This window comes from Pteronotus mesoamericanus, unplaced genomic scaffold, assembly GCF_021234165.1.
Source record: "Pteronotus mesoamericanus isolate MK-2021 breed Mesoamerican mustached bat unplaced genomic scaffold, CSHL_Meso_final scaffold_476, whole genome shotgun sequence".
In the NCBI taxonomy this organism is placed as follows: domain Eukaryota; kingdom Metazoa; phylum Chordata; class Mammalia; order Chiroptera; family Mormoopidae; genus Pteronotus; species Pteronotus mesoamericanus.
The window spans coordinates 3,492,849-3,513,688 of NW_026555318.1; the positions used below are offsets into that span (position 1 = coordinate 3,492,849).

Genomic DNA, 20,840 nt, shown 5'->3' on the forward strand with positions numbered 1-20,840 from the left:
CCAGAAAAATCTGATTTTCTTATTAAATACTAAAAGATATAACCACATAATGAAGTGCATTTAGGTTTTTGGCTGATCGCATTTTTGAAGTGTGCTCCCTTCACTGACGTCATTATCTCATTCATAAATAGTGTAAGCATTCACCACTTGAAGTGTATTGACTAGGACTGCTTTATGACCTAGAGTAGCCTGTAGCTTATAATATGAACCTGGGGAACCTGGAAAACCCTACTGCACCTGAAAGTGACTGGCTTTTGCCTCTATTGGGAGAAAGAATTCTGTAGATAGAATGTTATTCTCTTTGCAAATATTCTTAGAGAAGAAGCTAATACATATAACTAAAATACTCATTTACAATTTAGTATGAACTTATCAAAGTCTGTTCTTGAATAAGTCTTCTTGGAAGAAAGAAGAGAGCGAGCTTGAGGAAACTACAAACCTGAATAGGAAAAAGAGGGAGAACACCAAAGGGAAATTAGGGATGCCAAAGGTGAAGTGGAGACTTCGTCACAAATTTTCTTAGAGCCAATTTGGTACAGAGAATGCTCTCAATTGAGAAATTTGTAGTCTTTAAAATGTAGATTCTGCAATTGCATTTTTTTATTAGTAATTATTGTCTCCTATCCTTATTTCACTTAAAAAGCGTTGAGGTCTGTCTTAAAGCATCCCAGTGCCTGGCATATAATAGGTATTCCAGAAAAGTTATTTCTTTTTACTCACAAATTTTTGGTAGTTTTAACACCTTAGTCCTGAACTTAGTGTGTTGAACGCATGATCAAATCACTCTCCTCCTTAATAGGAAAGATCTTGACAACATAAAAGCCCTGAAGGAATTGGAATAGGCAAGCTCTGGAAAAGGGGAAGGAGAGGCAACAAAGCCTACAGTTTTGAGCTAGTGTTTGCTTTCTATTTATTGTAAATCTGTTTAAATTTTTCCTTTTTTTTTTTTTTTTTTAAAGAATGTAATTGATCGGAAACCATACCCTGATGATGAAAATGTTGTGGAAGTGAAGTTTGCCCGCACACCTGTCATGTCTACGTATCTGGTGGCTTTTGTTGTGGGTGAATATGACTTTGTAGAAACAAGGTCAAAAGATGGTGTGTGTGTCCGTGTTTATACCCCTGTTGGCAAAGCAGAGCAAGGAAAGTTTGCGTTAGAGGTAAATGTACTTGAAGAGGATTGTTCCAACAGTCCATAACTCCAGGTTGGGGAATTTACATTTCTGATCAATTATTAGTACAATTACTTATAATTTAATCTGAAATTTGTTGTGCTACTTTGGTTTTATTTGTGATAGAATTTTGGAACCACCAGCCTTGGTGTTGCGCTAACATTTTATGAGATAATGGTTAAAAAAATATTAGAGTGGAATTTATTTATTGAGGGAGTGAGTGGGAAAATACGTAATTGTATTTTTTCATACCAAGCTATAACTAGATTAAAGTTTGGCCAACATGTACAAAGTTTGGGGCTAAGGCAGTCTTTGGGGTAGGGCTCCCCGGGATTGGTTTCTAGTAACTTGAGATATTTGGGCTTGCAACAGGATTCCTTTGTGGACTTCTATATGAATTACAGTAAAATATTTATCAGATGGTTCTTTTTTATACTTTTATAGGTTGCTGCTAAAACCCTGCCTTTTTATAAGGACTACTTCAATGTTCCTTATCCTCTACCTAAAATTGATCTCATTGCTATTGCAGACTTTGCAGCTGGTAAAGTAAATTTCATTTTATTGCTGAATTGTAATAACTTTTTTTGAATTTTGTGATTTTTGAGGAAGAAGTGTGTATATATATCAATAAATGTTTATATTTATTTTATGAAGGTGCCATGGAGAACTGGGGCCTTGTTACTTATAGGTATGTTAATGATGCGTTACCCTGCCTTATCTTTTCAATCACTGATTTCATAAGAGCTTCACTTCTAATCACAGTTGAGTATCTTCTGCTTTATGACCTACCATAAATTTTCCTACTTCCCCTCACTTCTGTGCATATTTCAAGAATGCAGATGAACACCCTCTGGTGCTACTCTCTGAGAGTGTAAGATTTTAAAGTGAGCATCTGGCATTAGTAACATTTTTAGGTATATTTTTGGCTCAGTTTCTCATTTTGGTGCCTTCTCTTCCTCCCAGTAGTTACATAGTTATTTATCCAGTGTGAAGAACCTTCCCTGATTTAATATTTATAGCCAAATGTTTATATGTCTGTCACCACAATATAAACCTGTGGGTTGTATAATTTTTGAAGCAGGGTCTGTAAACAAGTTTTCCCTTCTACTTTCAGTTGCCTTCTTCAATGAGCTGAGTTTTAGACAACCTGCTCAGTGTTCTTTTTGGGACTGTGGAATGCATCTTCTGCCCACTTGGCATGCATGTTCTTTTAATGGCAGAACTGTCTTCTCTATCTAGCACAATAATCCCTAAGTCCTTTAGACAGAGTTTTTCTAAAATTTCAGGCAGCTGTCCTATCAACAAACTGATAATTAAACTTGTGTCACAACTTTACCTTCTGTCGTATGAATTCTCCTGACATAGTCTCAAACTTCTGGAACTTTTTCAATCCTGTATACTCTAAGGAAATAACATCTCTAAAGCCTAACTTGACCATCTTATTTACTGTTTGAATCTCCCTCCCCGACTTGTACATGCTTTTATTGCAATACTTTTATTGTATAATTTCTTTCTTTTTTTTTTTTAACACAGGGAGACTGCATTGCTTATTGATCCAAAAAATTCCTGTTCTTCATCACGCCAGTGGGTTGCTCTGGTTGTGGGACATGAGCTCGCCCATCAATGGTTTGGAAATCTTGTTACTATGGTATTTAATATTTTTAAGTGCTCAAATATATTTATCTTCATCCTGCTGCCCATTATTTTGGCTACATAGTTTTTCAGGGTTGCCTGGAACATTGTGCTGAAAAAAATTGAATGATAGAAAAACTTTATTTCAAAAGGTCCACATTGAAAAATGTTTATCATAATCTCTGTTGATCAAGAGCATGTGGACAACTTCTTTTTTCAACAGAAAATACTTCCTCAGCTGTTCTAAATTGGCCTGCTAATGGGGGAAGTCATGACTAATTTGGGTGAGAGAAAGAGATTCATCTTAGGTGGAGAGATTCCATGCAATGAGATTCTAGGTCAACTGTAGTTTCCTGAGTCATGTTTGATATGTAGTTCCCTAGTTGAAAAGTAACCTGCTAAATAATACTGATATTCGATTAGGTTGAAATGTTTTTAGGGGTCAGTTTTTTTCATTGTCTAAAATGTTATGTTGAAATTTGATAGAAATGAAAGCAAAGAGACTGTAGAAGTGCTTTAAAGTTTATTAAACTATCTATTGTCCCATTGAAATCCTTGTTTAAGCCCTGACCAGTGTGGCTCGGTTGGTTGGATGTAGTTGAGACCATACGTCACAGAAATAAGCAAGAAAACAAGACATGTGGCAACAATGGCATGTTTGAGAGCATTTCTAAAGGGAGGCAGCCCTTGAAAGCAAAAACTTCCCTTTTGCTTCGGATGTTTAAAGTTTTACTTAGGGGTGAAAAAGGTTTTTTGGGTTTTTTTAAATATAATTTTATGTGGAATTAAGTATGCTAGTACCTGTATTCAAATATGTACAGAAACGTTCTTTTCTACTTAATGCAGTAAGTTTGTTGCAACTAAACAATTTTTTTTTTTTTGCTCAGCTTTCAGTGGACTTTATTTTTTTATGATTTTATTTTGAAACTACCAGTAATAACTTTTAGTAGGGGAAATGTATGCATTTATTATATTGCTTTTAAACAACTTTTTAGTTAGTAGATACCAATTATTTATTAACTGAAATTCAAGGGCTTAGGGATAGGTTGGAGAATAAATAGCTTTGAACCAGCTATCTTAATGGAGGTTACTAGTTAAATAAGTACACAAAGCACTTGGACAAATAGCCATTTATCACTTAATATTGGAAATTTTTTATCTTTTCAGAATTTTAAAATGCCTTTTTGTTTTTTTTTACCATTGCATTAGTCCTTTAGCATTTATGTTGGGATTCATATTTTGCTTTCTTTTTATAAGAGATTTAATCAGCCTTAATGAAAATTAGATTGAAATCTATAAAAAGTTGCGTTTTTTTTTTAAGTTGTTGTTATGTATGGCCCATTCTATTTTTTCCCCACTCCACTATTAATTCTTAAATACCATTCATTACTGAACTACTTACAGCCATGGCACTTCTGTTAATTTCACCAAATCCTTATATTAACAGTACTGCTTTTCTATGTATCTATGATTTATCTCTGACGTTATGGAAATAGTTCCCAGTTTTCCTTGCTTGGTCCTGCTACCTTTGTAGCTTTCTGTGTTTGTTTGTAAGAGAAATCTTTATTAAACTAAATTTTATATGACCATATAGGAAATAATATAGGAAAAAAGCCTACATTTACCCGCTTTCTTCCCCTTTTCCATATAAGGGCTTCCCTTCCCCTCTCCCCTCCTTCCTCCTTTTCTACCTTTGGCAATAAAATATTACTTATTAATGTTTTGAAATGTCCCTGGGGCATAATTTTAATATCACTCGCCTTCCTTGGAACCTCTTTTAGGTATCTCTTTTGTTCAGAGATGTGAATTATTTATTAATTGTTTTGAATTAAATTTTAGCTCATTAGGTTGTTAAGTTTCAGAGTATAATGAAAGGGATATGTGAGTTTTTCAAATTAGCGGAATGACAAGCATTTTTTTTCTTTACCTATTTTTTTTCTTGTTTTTAGGAATGGTGGACACATCTTTGGTTAAACGAAGGTTTTGCATCCTGGATTGAATATCTGTGTGTAGATCACTGCTTCCCAGAGTATGATATCTGGACTCAGTTTGTTTCTGCTGATTATACCCGCGCCCAGGAGCTTGATGCCTTAGATAACAGCCATCCTATTGAAGTGAGCAATAATATCAACCGTTTGTTCTCATTTTTAATGAAATAATTTGTTATAGAGATAATTGAACTTAGGACTCTGAAAATTGCATGGGTGTTTTCACTTGTTTTTATGGTTTATATTTCCAGTCTTGAAAATGTAGCAAAACTGGTCTAATTATGTTTTTTTCTTAGGCAGTATAAAAAATCGATCTTTGTAGAGGCAAGTACTGTATACCCATAGCATTCACTAAGTGCATTTTTATTGAATAGTATGGGAGAACCACACCTGTTGGGTAACATGCATAGGGGAATATTATCATTCCATTGTTTGTTTCAAAGAAAATTCTGAACATATTCTTTTCTTATTGTCATTATCTGTTTTTATATATACTTTGATTCTCTTTACTTAGCTGATTGATAATTCAGTTAGTTTATATGTATAAATTTTGCCTCCAAAGAACTAGACTTACAGTCTACCTTGACATATTTAACCAAGATCCTATATAATTGTAAGCCATTACAACTAGTGCAAGAAAGCACATGTTTTTCATCTCTCCCTTCCTCACCCCCACTCACCACCACCGCCAATAAACAGATCTGTAGTAACTTGCCTCCCTGCAAAAGCAGAGCCAAGGCTGGACCCTAAGATTACCATATTCCACTTTATTAATGTTACTATAACTTTTTAAGGATCATCGTTACACATTTTGAGAGAGCTGAAGGCAGAAGGGAACCTTACTAGTTAGAAGGGTTTTCCTACAAAGCTGTTTTTTTTTTAAAGATTTTATTTGTTTTTAAAAATTTTATGTATTTATTTTTTCAGGGCAGTTCACTTTTTAGAGAGAGGGGAAGGGAGAGAAAAAGAGAAACATCAACATGCGAGAAACACATCAATCAGTTGCCTCTTGTACAATCCCCAACTGGGGGCCTGGTCTGCAACCCAGGCACATGCCCTGAATGGGAATTGAACCAGCAACCTTTTGTTTTAGAGGCCAGGCACTCAATCTACACCAGCCACACCAGCCTGGGCTTATTTATTTATTTAATTTTAGAAAGAGGAAAGAGAGGGAGAAAGGGAGAGAAAACATTAATGAGAGAGAAACAGTGGTCAGGTGCCCCTTGCTCGCCCCCAAACAGGACCCTGGCCCGAAACCCAGGCATGATCGAACCAGTGACCTTTAGGTTTGTGGGATGCCGCCCAAACCACTGTGCCACAGCAGTCAGGATAGAAAGCTTTTTATGTAACTCAGTATTACAGAATGTCTGCTCCCTGTCATAACCTTTATCGTACTGTCTTCCAGGTCAGCGTGGGCCATCCGTCTGAGGTTGATGAGATATTTGATGCTATATCGTATAGCAAAGGTGCATCTGTCATTCGAATGCTACATGACTACATTGGGGATAAGGTAAAAAAAGCAATTTTAAAAGTCTTCCGTTCTTTTATGGTAAAATCATAGAATTTTGCATGGAAAATTATCAGATTTTATTTAGATGAAGTTCCTAAATAATTTTTTTCTGACTTAGCTTTATTATTTTTTTAATATTGACTCATGTGATATCTTAGATGAATGATGTACAAATATTTTTGGGAGTGGGTGGGAGGCTGGTATAAAACTTAAATAGAAGGCAGAGTATGCATTCTCAAAGGAAGTAGACATTTGTATTTCAATAACTCTCGTACTCAAGAATTTGGGTAAAGTTGCTTTTGAGTATTAATATATAAATATACAGTAAATTCTGAGATCTGACTCTCCTGGATTTTAAAAATTGTGTTTTCTCAGGACTTTAAGAAAGGAATGAACATGTATTTAACCAAGTTCCAGCAAAAGAATGCTGCCACAGGTAATCTTTAGTAGCTTGAGATAGAAATGGAAGGTGTTGGCACTCTGTTGAGAGGGGGACATTTAATTTTTTTCTAACTGCTTAACTTTCTTTGTGATGGACAGGAAATAAAGTTGACTTACTTGATGCCATTTGTTAAATCAGGGCCCATTACTCTTTTGGTCATCTTTCAGTAATCAGCTTTCCATAGCTCATTGTTTCGCCACTTAAAGGAGTCTGACAGTTCCTGTTTACCTACCAGAACTTACTCTTTTTGGTGATTTGTTGGCTTCATGGCCCCAAATTAATCATTGGCCATTAAAATAGCTTCAAATTAACTAATTTTAGAAATGAACTGTGAAACTGCAGTTTCAATAAAGTCTTAAAGTTTTTAGCACATGATGGGCTACAGTATATTCGTTATCATCCTCAAAAGGATGAATAAAGGCTTAAGCGTTGATTGGATATGAAGAAGAGCCAGATGCATAGTTTTGAGTTCTTTAGTGAACAGAAATAGTTTTTAGAAAAAAGATTTATGTAATGTCATTAGTGTCTAATAGAATGACAAAAGTTCAGAGTCCTGGCCATAAGCTGTTCCTGTTTGTGACCTGGGATTTAATAATATAGTATCTCTTCTGTTAAGGACATGATATAATCTTGATATCCCCTTTCCTCCTAAACTTCCATTTTAGTCTATAAAATAGGCCTTCTGTTCCTCAAAGAAGCACTACAGAAAAATATGCTCTTCCAAGTTTTATGAGTCTTTGGCATTCATATACAGGCATACTTTGTTTTATTGCACTTCGCAGATAATTGTGTCTTACAAATGGAAGGTTTATGGTAACGCTGCATTGAGCAAGTCTGTCGGTGCCATTTTTCAGATAGGCTCAGATGATGGGTAGTATTTTTTTTAGCAATAAAGTATTTTTTAACTAAGGTATGTATATTTTTAGACATACTGATATTTCACATTTAATAGATAATAGAATATATTAAACATAACATTCACATGCACTGGGAAATCAAAAAATTTGTGTCTCTTATTTTATTGAGATACTTGCTTTATTGTGGTGGTCTGGAACAGAACCTGCAATATCTCCAAGGTATGCGTGTATATAATATGTGAGGAAAGAACCTTGTGCTTTTTTTTAAAATTATATTTTATTGATTATGCCCTCGTACTTCTTAAACTGCAGTGGACATACAATCATGTGGGGTCTATTAAAATGTTTCTAATTCAGTAGGTCTAGGGTGAGGCCTGAAGCCCCCAGGTAAAGCCAGTGCTACTAGTTCATAGGCCACATTTGAATAACAAGGCCTACCATGTACCTTTTTTTGGTTTGTTTTCTGGTTTATGGATGACAATTGGCAGTTCAAATACACTTGAGTTTTCACCCATTGTTTTCATACAATGCCCTCTTTCTAATCTCACTGCATTTACCTTAATTCATGCCTTTGTGATCTCTTCACTGAATTCTGCAGTTGTCTGTTAGCTCACTACTTGCCTCCCTGACTCTTCAATTTCCTCTCTCATTCTTAGGCTAGCTAGGGTTGTCTTTCTTAAGTGAATTTCTGATTGCATCACCTTACTGATTAAAAATACTTGGGATGCTACATTTCCTTCATGATAAAGTCAGTACTTTGAAAGCCATACAGAGTCTTCAGCAGTTTGGCTCTGCCTTCTTTTATAGCCTCATTGCCCATTGGTCCCACACATGTGTCCTCTATCTTCAGCTTTTTTTAACTCTGTTAATTGAATGGGTATAACAATTTTATGTTTGTGAATGATTGTTTAGTAGTGATCTTGAATATATTTCTATTTGTTTCTATTTATTCTTGTTCAAACTCACCTGTTTGTCTTTTGTTTATTGTAATTTGTAATTTTTAATAAATTGGAACAATTAAGAACATCTTAGAGTATAAGACCAGTTTTTGCGTAACAGGGAGGGCAAGGAGGACATTAATTTGGCTCAGTGTTTATTTCCTGAACGTGAAAGAACCAGAGTTGGTCTGCAATGTCAAGAGTCATAAAATTTGTGGGTTTTTTTAGGAAAATAAAAATGTAAACATTTACATTTTTGATGTTTGTGTTTATCTCCTAGAGGATCTCTGGGAAAGTTTAGAAAGTGCTAGTGGTAAACCTATAGCAGCGGTGATGAACACCTGGACCAAACAAATGGGATTCCCCCTCATTTATGTGGAGGCAGAACAGGTAAACTTATAAAAAGTCCCTCAATTTGTCTGATATTGTATTAAGTAAAATTCAGTCAATGGTATCAAATTTTGCTTTTCTGTACTTCAAGAATTCTGGGTGACATTTAAATCAGCCCTTGTATTCTCAAAATACACCCAAATTTACATGGTACATTACAGTGTAAGTTAACCGTGTGAAGCCACATCTCAACTTTAAGCACAATTGTATTTTATAATAAAGTGCACATATTGGAGGACCTTGTGTGTTAGACTTGCTGCAAGCATTTGAAAAGTCAATTTAGGGAATGTAATCAGTCATATTTGGTTGAAAAGAATATCAGTAAGTTTAGTGACTTACGTCTGTTTCTTTCCAGTCCTCTCTCTCCATTTTGGACTAGACTTTCATAAGAGATATCTGATCAACCTTCACATTGACACTCTATATAGACAAGTAGTTTTTCATTTTATTTGTTTTAAGAATTAATAACATACAAAGATGATTGTTCCTTTCACCTCTGGGAATTTTATTCCCTCAAAAACTATCAACACCTCAAAACTATTAAACTATTTAATAATTACACAAAAAGCTTATTAGGCCGTAATTTTATCTTCAAGCAGAATACAGAGGATACTAGTATCTCACTTCCCCCCAATATTATTGAGATTCAATTAACTGTACCTCAAACTACTTTCACAGATTTACTTTTTTTTTTTAAGCATAGCCAAACTCATTCTTTTTCATTACAATAAAAACTCTATTTGTGGCTCCTAATTCTTTTAAAAATAGAGATCTGTAACAAAATATTTTGATCATGATCAATTTCCCATTTTATAGTTCCTAAATTTAATTATTTTTGCTTTATTTCTGAATTTATTTATTTTTTAGAGAGGGGAAGGGAGGGAAAATGAGAGGGAGAGAAACATCAATGTGTGATTGCCTCATGCACACCCCTTAACTGGGGACCTGGCCTGCAATCCAGGCATGTGCCCTGACTGGGAATCAGGGACCAGCGACCCTTTGCTTCTCAGGCTGGCATTCTATCCAGTGAGCCACACCAGCCAGAGCTACTTCTGAATTTAAATATCACCTTTGAACTTTTTCAGGGAAATTGATGTTATGTAACTAATCAATAATGTATTATTTAATTTCATTAGTTGTTTCCCTCTGTCATCCAAGTGGCCATTGCTTTCTCGTTCAAATTTTTTAGTTTTTCAATTCTATCTTTAGTAGTCAGTTTATCCATAAAGTCATTGGCCCAATTTTAATTTTGATTTAGGTGGTCTTAAATTTTTTTATATCTTTTGTTATTTTAAAATGTTCTGGGGTGTAGTAACTCATAATAAATGAAACAAATGACTGCATTTTTGTTGAAGTATTTTTAAAAATATGTACTTTGTTGCTTCTTTTTAGTTTTTCCCCCCACTTGTTTTATTGCAAAACTCACCCTTTAAAAGCAAGGGGTGTGCTTTCATGTTTCTCAGTCATCTGATAATTTGAATTCTGAATATTGAGTCCACATGCTAATCTAAAATAACTTGCTATAGTATTATTTTGTTATGTATCCCTTTGAAAAACTTTAATGCTTTTAAGTTCCTATCTGGCTGCATATCTTTTCCTAGGGCTTATATTACATAGAACTTGTTCTTTTATTTAGACTACTGTTATTTTGAAGCCAAAATAAGAAATAGTGAATTTTCACTATTCTATAGCATCATCATCTTCATCACCATTCCATTCATGTACTCATGCGACATTGATTACACTGGTTTTACCTTCTCCTTTGTCACAGAAAAGTTGCTCCCTCCAAAAAAGAAAAAAAAAATTATACTATAATATCCTTTGTTTTGCTTCTCTAGGTAGAAGATGACAGATTACTGAAGTTGTCCCAAAGGAAGTTCTGTGCCAGTGGACCATATGCTGGTAAGCAAATGGCTATAAGTGGCAGCCAATCAATGCATTTGGATACCATACCAATAGTGTTCCAACTAATAGGAAATAATAATCCATTTTAAAATTTTTTTCAAAGATTTTTTAAAATTTATTTTTAGACAGAGGGGAAGGGAGGGAGAAAGAGAGGGAGAGAAACATCAGTGTGTGGTTGCTTCTCACACACCCCCCCCACTGGGGACCCAGCGCACAACCCAGGCATGCGCCCGGACTGGGAATTGAACCAGTGACCCCCAGGTTCTTAGGCTGGCACTCAATCCACTGAGCTACACCGGCCAGGGCCATTTTTAAATATTTTTGATACAATTAAATAAAAACAAGGAAGTGGTAATAGAATACAAATGAAATCCAGAAAATCAAGAAAGGAGATTCATGAAGTATTTGTAGTGTTGTCATCTTCTTAGATTTTTGAAATTCCCTGTGTCTGTGTATAAAAAAGGATAGGAACACCCAAGAAGTGATGTTGCTCTAGCCTTAATCCCTAAACGCAGACTTGATACATATTTGTGTGGGTGGCTAATATTTTTTAAAAATCCTTAGGCATAATAAGTAAATAAATAAAGCCCAATGATTATTTAGATGTATTGTAGTGCTAAACAGTATAACTGATCCTTATTTTGTACTTTCAGCAACCCTATTAGGTAGGTAAAATTATTTCCATTTTACAAATGAGAGAGCTGAGGCATATGTAGGTTAGTTAAATTGCTCAAAGTCACCTTGAATTAATTCTCTAATGAGCTAAAGTATAAGTATTCTAACAAAATAGTTGGGTTGCATGAGATTATACCACTTACCTCTGCTTTTTTTCAGTATTTCTTCATGTCATTAGACTCTTTTACCCAGAAAATGAAAGATTAATTGAAAAATCAAAAAAATAAATTGTTTTTCTACACCTTTTTGTCTTAGTTTAAAATACCAGGTCTCACCCTTGGGGGTGTGGCTCTGTGGATTGAGCGCGGGCCTGCAAACCAAAAGGTCACTGGTTTGATTCCCAGTCAGGGCACAGGCATGGGTTGCTGTCCAGGTCTCCAGTCGGGGGCATGCAAGAGGCAACCAATTGGTGTTTCTCCCGCTCTCTTCTCCATCCCTTCTCCTCTCTCTAAAAATAAATAAATAAAAATCTTTAAAATAAATAAATAAATAAATAAATAAATAAATAGCAGGTCGCAACAGGGGTAGGTGTATATCAGGATCACCAATGACTTTTCATGTTTCACCCACCAAAATAGGATTCACCCTACTAATGTTAAGAGGTACAGCCTTCCACCCTAAAACCTTCCCTAGCATTTAGAATTACTCTTTTAATAAATATGCCTGATAAGTTAGGTGACAGGTGTATTATCCAAATAAATCCCTAAGTGTCACATTTGCCATTTTCTGCCTTGTACCTGTAATCTGCATTGTAGGACTGATAGGTTTTGCAGGTTTTTCTAATACTCTGTGACCAATATAGGCAGTGTTAAAACCTGAAATATCCCAGTGTCAAGAGGAAATTTTAATTTGTGGCTTAACGTGATAGCATAAAGCTAAACAGCTTATTAAAATATTTCCTTTAATGTACTACTGGGCAGTGACTCTCTTTTGTTTGTCATCTTAATACAAAGTCAGTTTTGTTGTCTGATACCAAAGAGGAGTATGTATCTACTTTACAAAAGCTTTGCCTTTTAGATATGACTTGTTCATGATGGGATCCAGTGGTTCCCAGGGTATATCCTGTTTATCAGAAAAATAAAAACCAACCCTCTAGTGTTTTCAGTAGTGTATATACCTGTTAAAGACTGCACCTGAGTATCTGTTTTTAAATGCTATGTGAGGGCTTTCACCCACTCAAAATTTCTTTAAAACAGTAAAGTCATTGTTGTCTTTTATTGCTCTGTAAAGGGAAAACAACAATTAAATTAAAATCACTGTATTTGTTATCCTACAAGTAAGTGATTTTTTTTTTTTTTTTAATTAGACTATTGTGATTTTGTTAATCTCTCTTCCTTTGCACCAGTATCATTCAGGTCACCTAAAAGAGTTGTTGTACCATTAAAAATGAGCTATTGCCCTGGCCAGGGTAGCTCAGTTGGTTAGAGCACTGTCCCATAAACTGAAGGGTTGTGGGTTCGATTCCCATCAGAGCACATGCCTAGGTTTTGGGTTCCATCCCAGGCCAGGGCACATACAAGAGGCAACCAATTGATGTTTCTCTCACATTGATGTTTCTATCACTCTCTCTCTCCCCCCCCCCACTCACCCCCCCGACTCCTTCTCCCTGCCTTTCTCCCTCTTCCTCTCCTCTTCTCTCCCTCCCTCCCTCCCTCTCTCAGCATGCCCCCTTAGGTGAGGGTAAAATAAAAATTTTTTTTTAACAAAATGAGCTATTGGCTTAATAGTTAGACTCAAGCCCATGCATGGAATACCACTTCTGTCTCTGAGCCTTCCCTTATAATTTTTACAGTGACAAATTATTTTTAAAGTTTTCTATTTGTTCTTCTCTTGTTTAAGGAGAAGATTGTCCCCAGTGGATGGTCCCTATCACAATCTCTACTAGTGAAGATCCCAGCCATGCCAAACTGAAAATTCTAATGGACAAGCCAGAGATGAATGTGGTTTTGAAGAATGTCAAACCAGACCAATGGGTAAAGGTGAGTCCAGAAATAGCATGGCCATTTTTATCTTATCTAAATTGATTTATTTCTCTCACTTCTGTTATGCATTTTATGGCTGGTTCTGAAATCTGCTTCAGTTTATACTAGGACTTGGCAAAGAAAAAAACATTTCCAAACTTTCTTGTGTGAAATTTTGGGCCAGTTTTCAAATAGTATTGTGTAGATATTTGCCTTAATGTCAGGTAAGAGAGTGGTAGATAAGCAGTTACAGAGGGATAGGATTAAAGAGAAAAAAAATAGTAGACTATGTGTAAAGTCACATTAACCATAACATGCGTAGTCTTGCAATCTCAAACTGTCCTGTCATTGTAATGGCATGTTAACTTCAAATGATACGTTGTCATCATATGTTTACAACTGTAATCAAGTGAGAGCAGATATATAATAATCAGTTCTGTGTCACACAGAAGTGTGAAATTCCTTTAGCTGATGTTTTAAAACCATTTTATAAAAATAATAGTTGGTAAATATTATTTTTCATTATCCTATATTCTGTACTTTTCATAGTGAAAGTATCTACTACAAACCTTTCTCCCTATTATACCTTCCTAATAGGAATTACACATTGGCTGAACTTTTGCACTTTTCTGAAAGGAGCCATTTCTCCTTCTGTTTTAATTTTTTTTTTAAGATTTTATTTATTTATTTTCAGAGACGGGGGAAGGGAGGGAGAAAGAGAGGGAGAGACCCAGGCATGTGCCCTGACTGGGAATCAAACCCATGACCCTTTGGTTCACAGGCCAGCGCTCAATTCACTGAGCCCCACCAGCCAGGACAATCTTTCTATAACCTGAAAGATTAAATAGCAATATGAACATTATCTTATAAGAGAATACAGTAATGTATACTATGATTGTATTTAAGTAAATAAAGGTGTTATTCCTACCATAAAAGATAAAAGTAATCAATAAAATAATAGTTAAATTAGATCTGTGAGGTAATTTTTTACTATTTATATATAAATAGTAAAATATTTATATCTTATACTATTACTTTACCTTTAAAATATTTTGCATGTAAATGCTATCACAAATATTTTTGATTGTTGGCAATCAAAGATTATGACAGTCAGTGATAACCACACTTAAAAAATCATATGAACTGCTTTTTAAGTCCATGTAATTCTTTAAAATTTAGGACCTGACAATTATTACTCTTTTGAGGCTCTGGGCTCAATAAATCAATTTTGTAAAGGGTTAGCCTTCCTCAGGGATTCCATTGTCCAAGTGTTTTTATGTATAGTAAATACTTTCTGTAAAACTATATAGTGAAGTTAGAAATAGACACTTATCCATATTATTTCTTCTCTCCCTGTCATGTTCTTCCTGCTGTCCCTTACTTGGGCCCCTACCACATCAAATTTCTGTTTCCTTTTGCCTCTGTATTCATTTTTGATAACTGATTTCTATCTTTATGTGTTGTTTCATTTTAATCCCTGTCTGTTGGCATATGTGACCTTTGCTGTTTTTCATCCAGATACACAGAAGCCAGAGCTCCTTTCACACCTACAAAAGATTGGCTTAAAAAAAATAAATGCAACTGTTTTAATAATGTCTACTGGATATCTTTTCAGTTAAACCTGGGAACAGTTGGGTTTTATCGGACCCAGTATAGCTCAGCCATGCTGGAAAGTTTATTACCAGGCATTCGTGACCTTTCTCTGCCCCCTGTGGATCGACTTGGATTACAGAATGACCTCTTCTCCTTGGTGAGCCTCTCTCAAGTAGTATGATGGATTTTGTCGATTAAAGGATTTTGTTTTTATTTGGAGTGTGTCTAAGTGAAACATAATTAGAATACACTCGTAGTTCTTCCTGAAGGTTAAATGCCTTTGGGATTAGAGCAAATGACTAATTATTAATTAACATGACAAAATTGAACCTATATAATTTACCAGAAACATATCCCATTTCATTACTCCTAAGCCAGCTTTTTACAACTGTGCTTAAACTATCTTTTGTATCACAGAAATTCTTTTCAATAGAAATAGATATGAACCTTGAAGAAACTTCCCTACTGAAGTGATTTTTCTAAAAAAACTTAATTGATTCAGAGTGATTTGTATTTATCTAAAATAATGGTTGTACTTGGCTGGGAAAGTCTAGAATTTTTTAACATTCCATTACTACTCAAGTATACTAACCCATTACCTTTAGAATTATATTTATATTTCGTTTTGTTCCAGAAGAGATTTAAAGCAGCAGTTAGTAGTATTATCTTTATGACGCCAACATAGGTTAGATAATTTCTAGATGTCTTTGACTGTGATAAAATTGTTAGAGTCCTCCTAGTGTTCCTTTAATTGGACTTGAAGTTTTCCCTCCCCTCTGCAGTGACTGGTTTTGGATTCCTCCTTTGTATAAACACAGATTAGCATTGATGCACAAAACCTCACATCTGCTGATCTCATTGCTGAAAGAGACCTGTCCCAGGAGAGTGGTGTGTTTGTGCAGTTGGCTGCTGTAACAGAAGTTCTTTTTCCTAACTCTCTTAGCTAATTCTGAAAGGACTCTGAATTTGTAGTGCCTTCCAGTATGCGTTCTTTGAGTAAAGGACAGGCTAAAGTTGACACAGTTTGCAGATCCAGTTTTGAAAGAGCCTCTGTCAAAAACCAAAGCCCCAAATATTTTAACTTTTCTAAACGTATGAAAATTTTCAAAAGAAAAAGCCCAAGGCCCCTGAAACTGAATAGAAATAGAAAGTTAGCTATTTTCTTTATTATTTTCTTTAATTCTTTCCAAATTGGTGGAATTTTAGCATATTTTTAAGTGGCTCTTTTATAAAGAGCAAAAAGAAAAAGCAAATAAGGAATGTTGGCATATAGGATTATTATTCTATAAAAGTCTAGTATTCTGAGCTTATGTAGGCTCATTTCCTATAAACCAAAGAGATGACTACCAGTCGATAATGCCAAAAATGCATGCTTGTGTTTTTTTGTTTTGTATTTGTTTGAAGACTAGATTAATTTATATTTTTTCCTATCCCAGGCTCGAGCTGGAATCATTAGCACTGTAGAGGTTCTAAAAGTCATGGAGGCTTTTGTGAATGAGCCCAATTATACTGTATGGAGCGACCTGAGCTGTAACCTGGGGATTCTCTCAACTCTCTTGTCCCACACAGACTTCTATGAGGAAACCCAGGAGTTTGTGAAAGATATCTTTTCACCTATAGGGGAGAGACTAGGCTGGGACCCCAAATCTGGAGAAGGTAAGGGATATACTGAATAGGCAAAGAATTGACCAAAAATTTGTTCTTTTTTACTCACTTGTGGTTAACAATGGCAGCGGCATCATCTTTGTATCTGCTAGTTGTCACTATATATTCAGCTAGCTAGAAATTAAGACTTAGGTCTTTACGCCTACTTATGAATTTACATGGGTCACTGACATAAAAACAGTGGTGGTTATGTTAGGTGCATACATCGCCAAATATGATTTGTGCATAAACAAATGGTGGACATAAAAGTCTTTTGTGAGTTCCAAAGGCCCATTTATAGTCAAAAAAAGCTATAGGGATTTTAGATTATTTTTTTTATTATGACCATAAATAGTTTATATACAACTTGCAAAGGTATTAAGAGACACATGGGTCAGTTTTCTGAATTAAGGAAGTTATTTGACCTTCTACATGTGTGCTCTCCTCTGTGAGAGAAGGTTGAGAGTGGTGACTTCAGGGCTATAAATGTAATTATTTTCTACAATCTGCTAATAACTAAAAGTGGTATTTCCTCCTGACTAGTGTTGTTCTGGGAGGCAAACACTATTCTGACTTCTTCTACCCTAGATTAATATTATCTTACAGAAATTTATATAAAATGAATCACATTTATTCTGTTCTTATATCTGGCTTCTGTCATTCCATCTGATCCAGGTTTATTCCTTTTTATTGCTGAATGGTATTTCATTGTATGAATATACCTTTTTTTTTTTTTTAGTGCAAAATGATAAATTTTTATTTTTTCACAGTTAAACACAAGCAACTGCCTTGACATTTTAGAACATTCAAAAATAATGGAACACTTCACAAATTTGCATGTCATCCTTACACAGGGGCCATGCTAATCTTCTCTGTATTGTTCTAATCTTATTTATTTATTAAAGATTTTATTTATTTATTTTTAGAGAGGGGAAGGGAGAGAAACATCACTGTATGGTTGTCTCTCATGAGCCCCCCTACCTGGGACCTGGCCTGCAGCCCAGGCATGTGCCCTAGACTGGGAATTGAACCAGTGACCCTTTGGTTTGCCGGCTGGTGCTCAATCCACTGAGCCACACCAGCCAGGGCTGTTCCAATTCCAGTGTATGTGCTGCTGAAGCAAGCGCAAATATACCACAACTTATTTGGCCACTGTACTGTTGCAAATTCCTCAGATTTGTGTGTTAATGTAATTTTTTAGGGATATAACAAATATACCATAAAATGCACCCTTTAAAAATACCAATCATTGTATTTTAGTATGTTCACAAGGTTGCACAACTTTTACCACCATCTAATTCCAGAACAATTTCTTTACCCTCATAAGAAACTCTATTCCAATTGGCAGTCTCTCCCCATTCTCTGGTAACCCTAGTCCCAGGAAACCCACTAATGTGCTTTCTAGCTCATGGATTTTTTTTTTTTTAAGATTTTATTTATTTATTTTCAGAGAGAAGGGAAGGGAGGAAAAGAGGGAGAGAAACATCGATGTGTGAGAGAAACACATCGATTGGTTGCCTCTCACACCAGGCCCACAGCCCAGGCATGTGCCCTGACCTAGAATCGAATTGACAACCTTTCGCTTTGCAGGACGTCACCCAACCCACTGAGCCACATCAGTCAGGGCTCTATTGCATGGAATTGCCTATTCCAGATATTTCACATAAATGGAAACACACCCTTTGTGACCTTTTGTATATGGCTTCTTTCACTTAGCATGCTTTCAGGGTGCATCCATGCTTAATGTATCACTTCATTCTTTTTTATAGGCAAAATAATATTCCATTGTATGGCTATATAGTGCCACATTTTGTTTCTGTGTTCACCAGTTGATAGATGTTTGTATTATTTCCACTTTTTGACTATTATGAATGTTGCTATGAACATTTGTATACACGTTTTTGTGTGGACATGTACTTTCATTTCTCTTGGGTATATAGTTAAGAGTGGAATTGCTGGGTCCTACAGTAACTCTGTGTTTAATGTTTTTAGGAATTGCCAGATTGGTTTTCTCGGTGGCCACACCAGCAATGTATGAGGGTTCTAATTTCACCACATCCTTGTCAACACTTGTTATTGTCTGTTTTTTTATACTAGCCATCCTGTTGGGTGTGAAGTGGTACCTCATTGTGGTTTTGATTTGCATTTCCCTGCTGACCAGTGCTGTTGAACATATTTTACGTGCTTATTGGCAATTTGCATATCTTTGGAGTAAAAGATCCATCAAATTTTAATTTTAACAATCTAAGATTTCAATTTCTTATATATAGTTTATTAATTCTGTATGTGGACTTTCTGTATCTTGCATTACAATTGCATGATCTAAGCCTGTTCTTTCACACATAATCCTTAATTGTGTAATTACCTAGATGGAATGAACATTTAAATTCAGATAGTTAGCATTTGTGAATATAGACAAAGTCAGCAATTTATTTGCTTGTTTAGTCTGTTTAGCACTTCATTTCACTCTTATGATTTGATAAATTTAAATCAGGCATTCTTTCAAGTACTAAGATAATTGATTCTGTTTATTCAAGATTTTAGACATGGTATAACACAATTATAAGATATCTAGGTGGCATATTTGTAAAAGTAGGCTTTTTAAGTAGTTCTGTGTCTCTTTTACTTCTCAATCAGGTCATCTAGATGCACTCCTGAGGGGCTTGGTCCTGGGCAAACTAGGAAAAGCAGGACATAAGGCAACATTAGAAGAAGCCCGCCGTCGGTTTAAGGACCATGTGGAAGGGAAACAGATTCTCTCTGCCGATCTGAGGAGTCCTGTAGGTTTTCATAATGAATTACCTTGACTTTTAGGTGATTGCATCATTCTGTGTAGTGTGGAATGTATTTCATAGTAACTAAAAATGACCTAAGTACTCACCTGAAAATCATGTTAGACCTTATTTTAATATATTCCATATAGGTAGTTTGTAGCCAGCTTCTCACTTGTTTAAAGTTTCTCAGTCCGTGTTATGGTGCTGAAAGGTGATTATCAGTGCACATTCCCTATAGGAAGCTGGTGTGCTCTGCTTTTACTGACGACATGCCATCTACCTCTCTGGTTCATGTGGGCTCTTAGCACCTTGCCACAATTTGTATGTAACATCTACATGTAGCTATTTACAATTTTTTTTAACTTGCTTTCTGTCTTTTCTTAACATTAGAATATTTGGAACAAGATACATTTAATCAGATCCCTTTCTTTTTTCCTGTATTCTCTTGTAGGTCTATCTGACGGTCTTGAAGCATGGTGATGGCACTACCTTAGACGTTATGATGAAGGTGCGTAGAGTTGGAAAGGGCTCGCATTTTCTTTTTCAACTTGGATTAATACAGACAGTATGAGCTTTATGTGGTTAGAAAAAAAGTCCTGGCAAAAGAAATATATGCAGGTATGCATATTTCAGACACCACATATTAAAAAACTATGGGAGAAATATACATGGTCTGTCCAGAAAAAATCTTATCTATTGTTAATATAATGAGAACAGTTTGTGTGACATCCATGTAACCTGGCAGCCAAGGAGAGTGGACTTGGAATGCGCATGTGTGAACTATGCTGACTTCACTGTAGTAGTCAGTGGGGGCAGTAGAAGCTATTGAGTGAGCACGTGTACTGTGTGGCCATTGCATTCAAAAGGACTGAGTGAGTCCTTTTTTGCATCAAGCTTGAACATTCCTCCGTGGAAACTGTTCAGATGATTCAGAAGGCTTTCAGGGACGAAGCAATGATGCAGTGTGCAAATAAAAGTGTGGCACAAATACTTCAAAGATGGTCAAGAATCTGTTGAAAGTGATCCACATTCTGGAAGGCCTGCAACAAGCAGAACACCTGAGAATGTAGAACATGTAGGGGCTGTAATCAACAGAGATCATCGACTGACAATGGGAGAAATAGAAGCTGATCTGGGGATTCCAAAACCTACTGTGTCCAAGATTTTGACACAGGATCTTGGCATGAAATGTGTCATGGCAAAATTTGTTCTGCAGCTTCTGCTACCAGAGCAGAAGGAACATTATGCTGCAGTTGCTAATGACTTGATTCAAACCACTTACCAATGAACCAGATTTCCTTAAGAAGGTCATAACTGGAGGTGAATCATGGGTCAGTGGCTATATTCTGGAAATAAAGA

The 20,840-nt window shown here is 35.6% G+C and overlaps 1 protein-coding gene and 1 non-coding gene across 3 annotated transcripts in view; one reads left to right on the forward strand and one right to left on the reverse strand.

Annotated features, from left to right (window-relative positions):
* NPEPPS (aminopeptidase puromycin sensitive) overlaps nucleotides 1-20,840 on the forward strand; it is a 63,707-nt gene that overhangs the window by 34,591 nt on the left and 8,276 nt on the right. For both annotated transcript variants that reach the window (XM_054593734.1, XM_054593735.1), the window contains 14 exons: nucleotides 960-1,160; nucleotides 1,617-1,713; nucleotides 1,827-1,860; nucleotides 2,706-2,820; nucleotides 4,754-4,918; nucleotides 6,198-6,302; nucleotides 6,678-6,738; nucleotides 8,820-8,929; nucleotides 10,768-10,831; nucleotides 13,349-13,488; nucleotides 15,086-15,220; nucleotides 16,500-16,719; nucleotides 19,345-19,487; nucleotides 19,933-19,989. In XM_054593734.1, coding sequence (XP_054449709.1) covers nucleotides 960-1,160; nucleotides 1,617-1,713; nucleotides 1,827-1,860; nucleotides 2,706-2,820; nucleotides 4,754-4,918; nucleotides 6,198-6,302; nucleotides 6,678-6,738; nucleotides 8,820-8,929; nucleotides 10,768-10,831; nucleotides 13,349-13,488; nucleotides 15,086-15,220; nucleotides 16,500-16,719; nucleotides 19,345-19,487; nucleotides 19,933-19,989 — 1,647 coding nt within the window. The remainder of the gene's footprint in view (nucleotides 1-959; nucleotides 1,161-1,616; nucleotides 1,714-1,826; nucleotides 1,861-2,705; nucleotides 2,821-4,753; nucleotides 4,919-6,197; nucleotides 6,303-6,677; nucleotides 6,739-8,819; nucleotides 8,930-10,767; nucleotides 10,832-13,348; nucleotides 13,489-15,085; nucleotides 15,221-16,499; nucleotides 16,720-19,344; nucleotides 19,488-19,932; nucleotides 19,990-20,840) is intronic.
* Nucleotides 17,517-17,620, reverse strand: LOC129087088 (U6 spliceosomal RNA). The gene has a single exon (XR_008530871.1). It is a non-coding gene; the product is annotated as a U6 spliceosomal RNA (small nuclear RNA).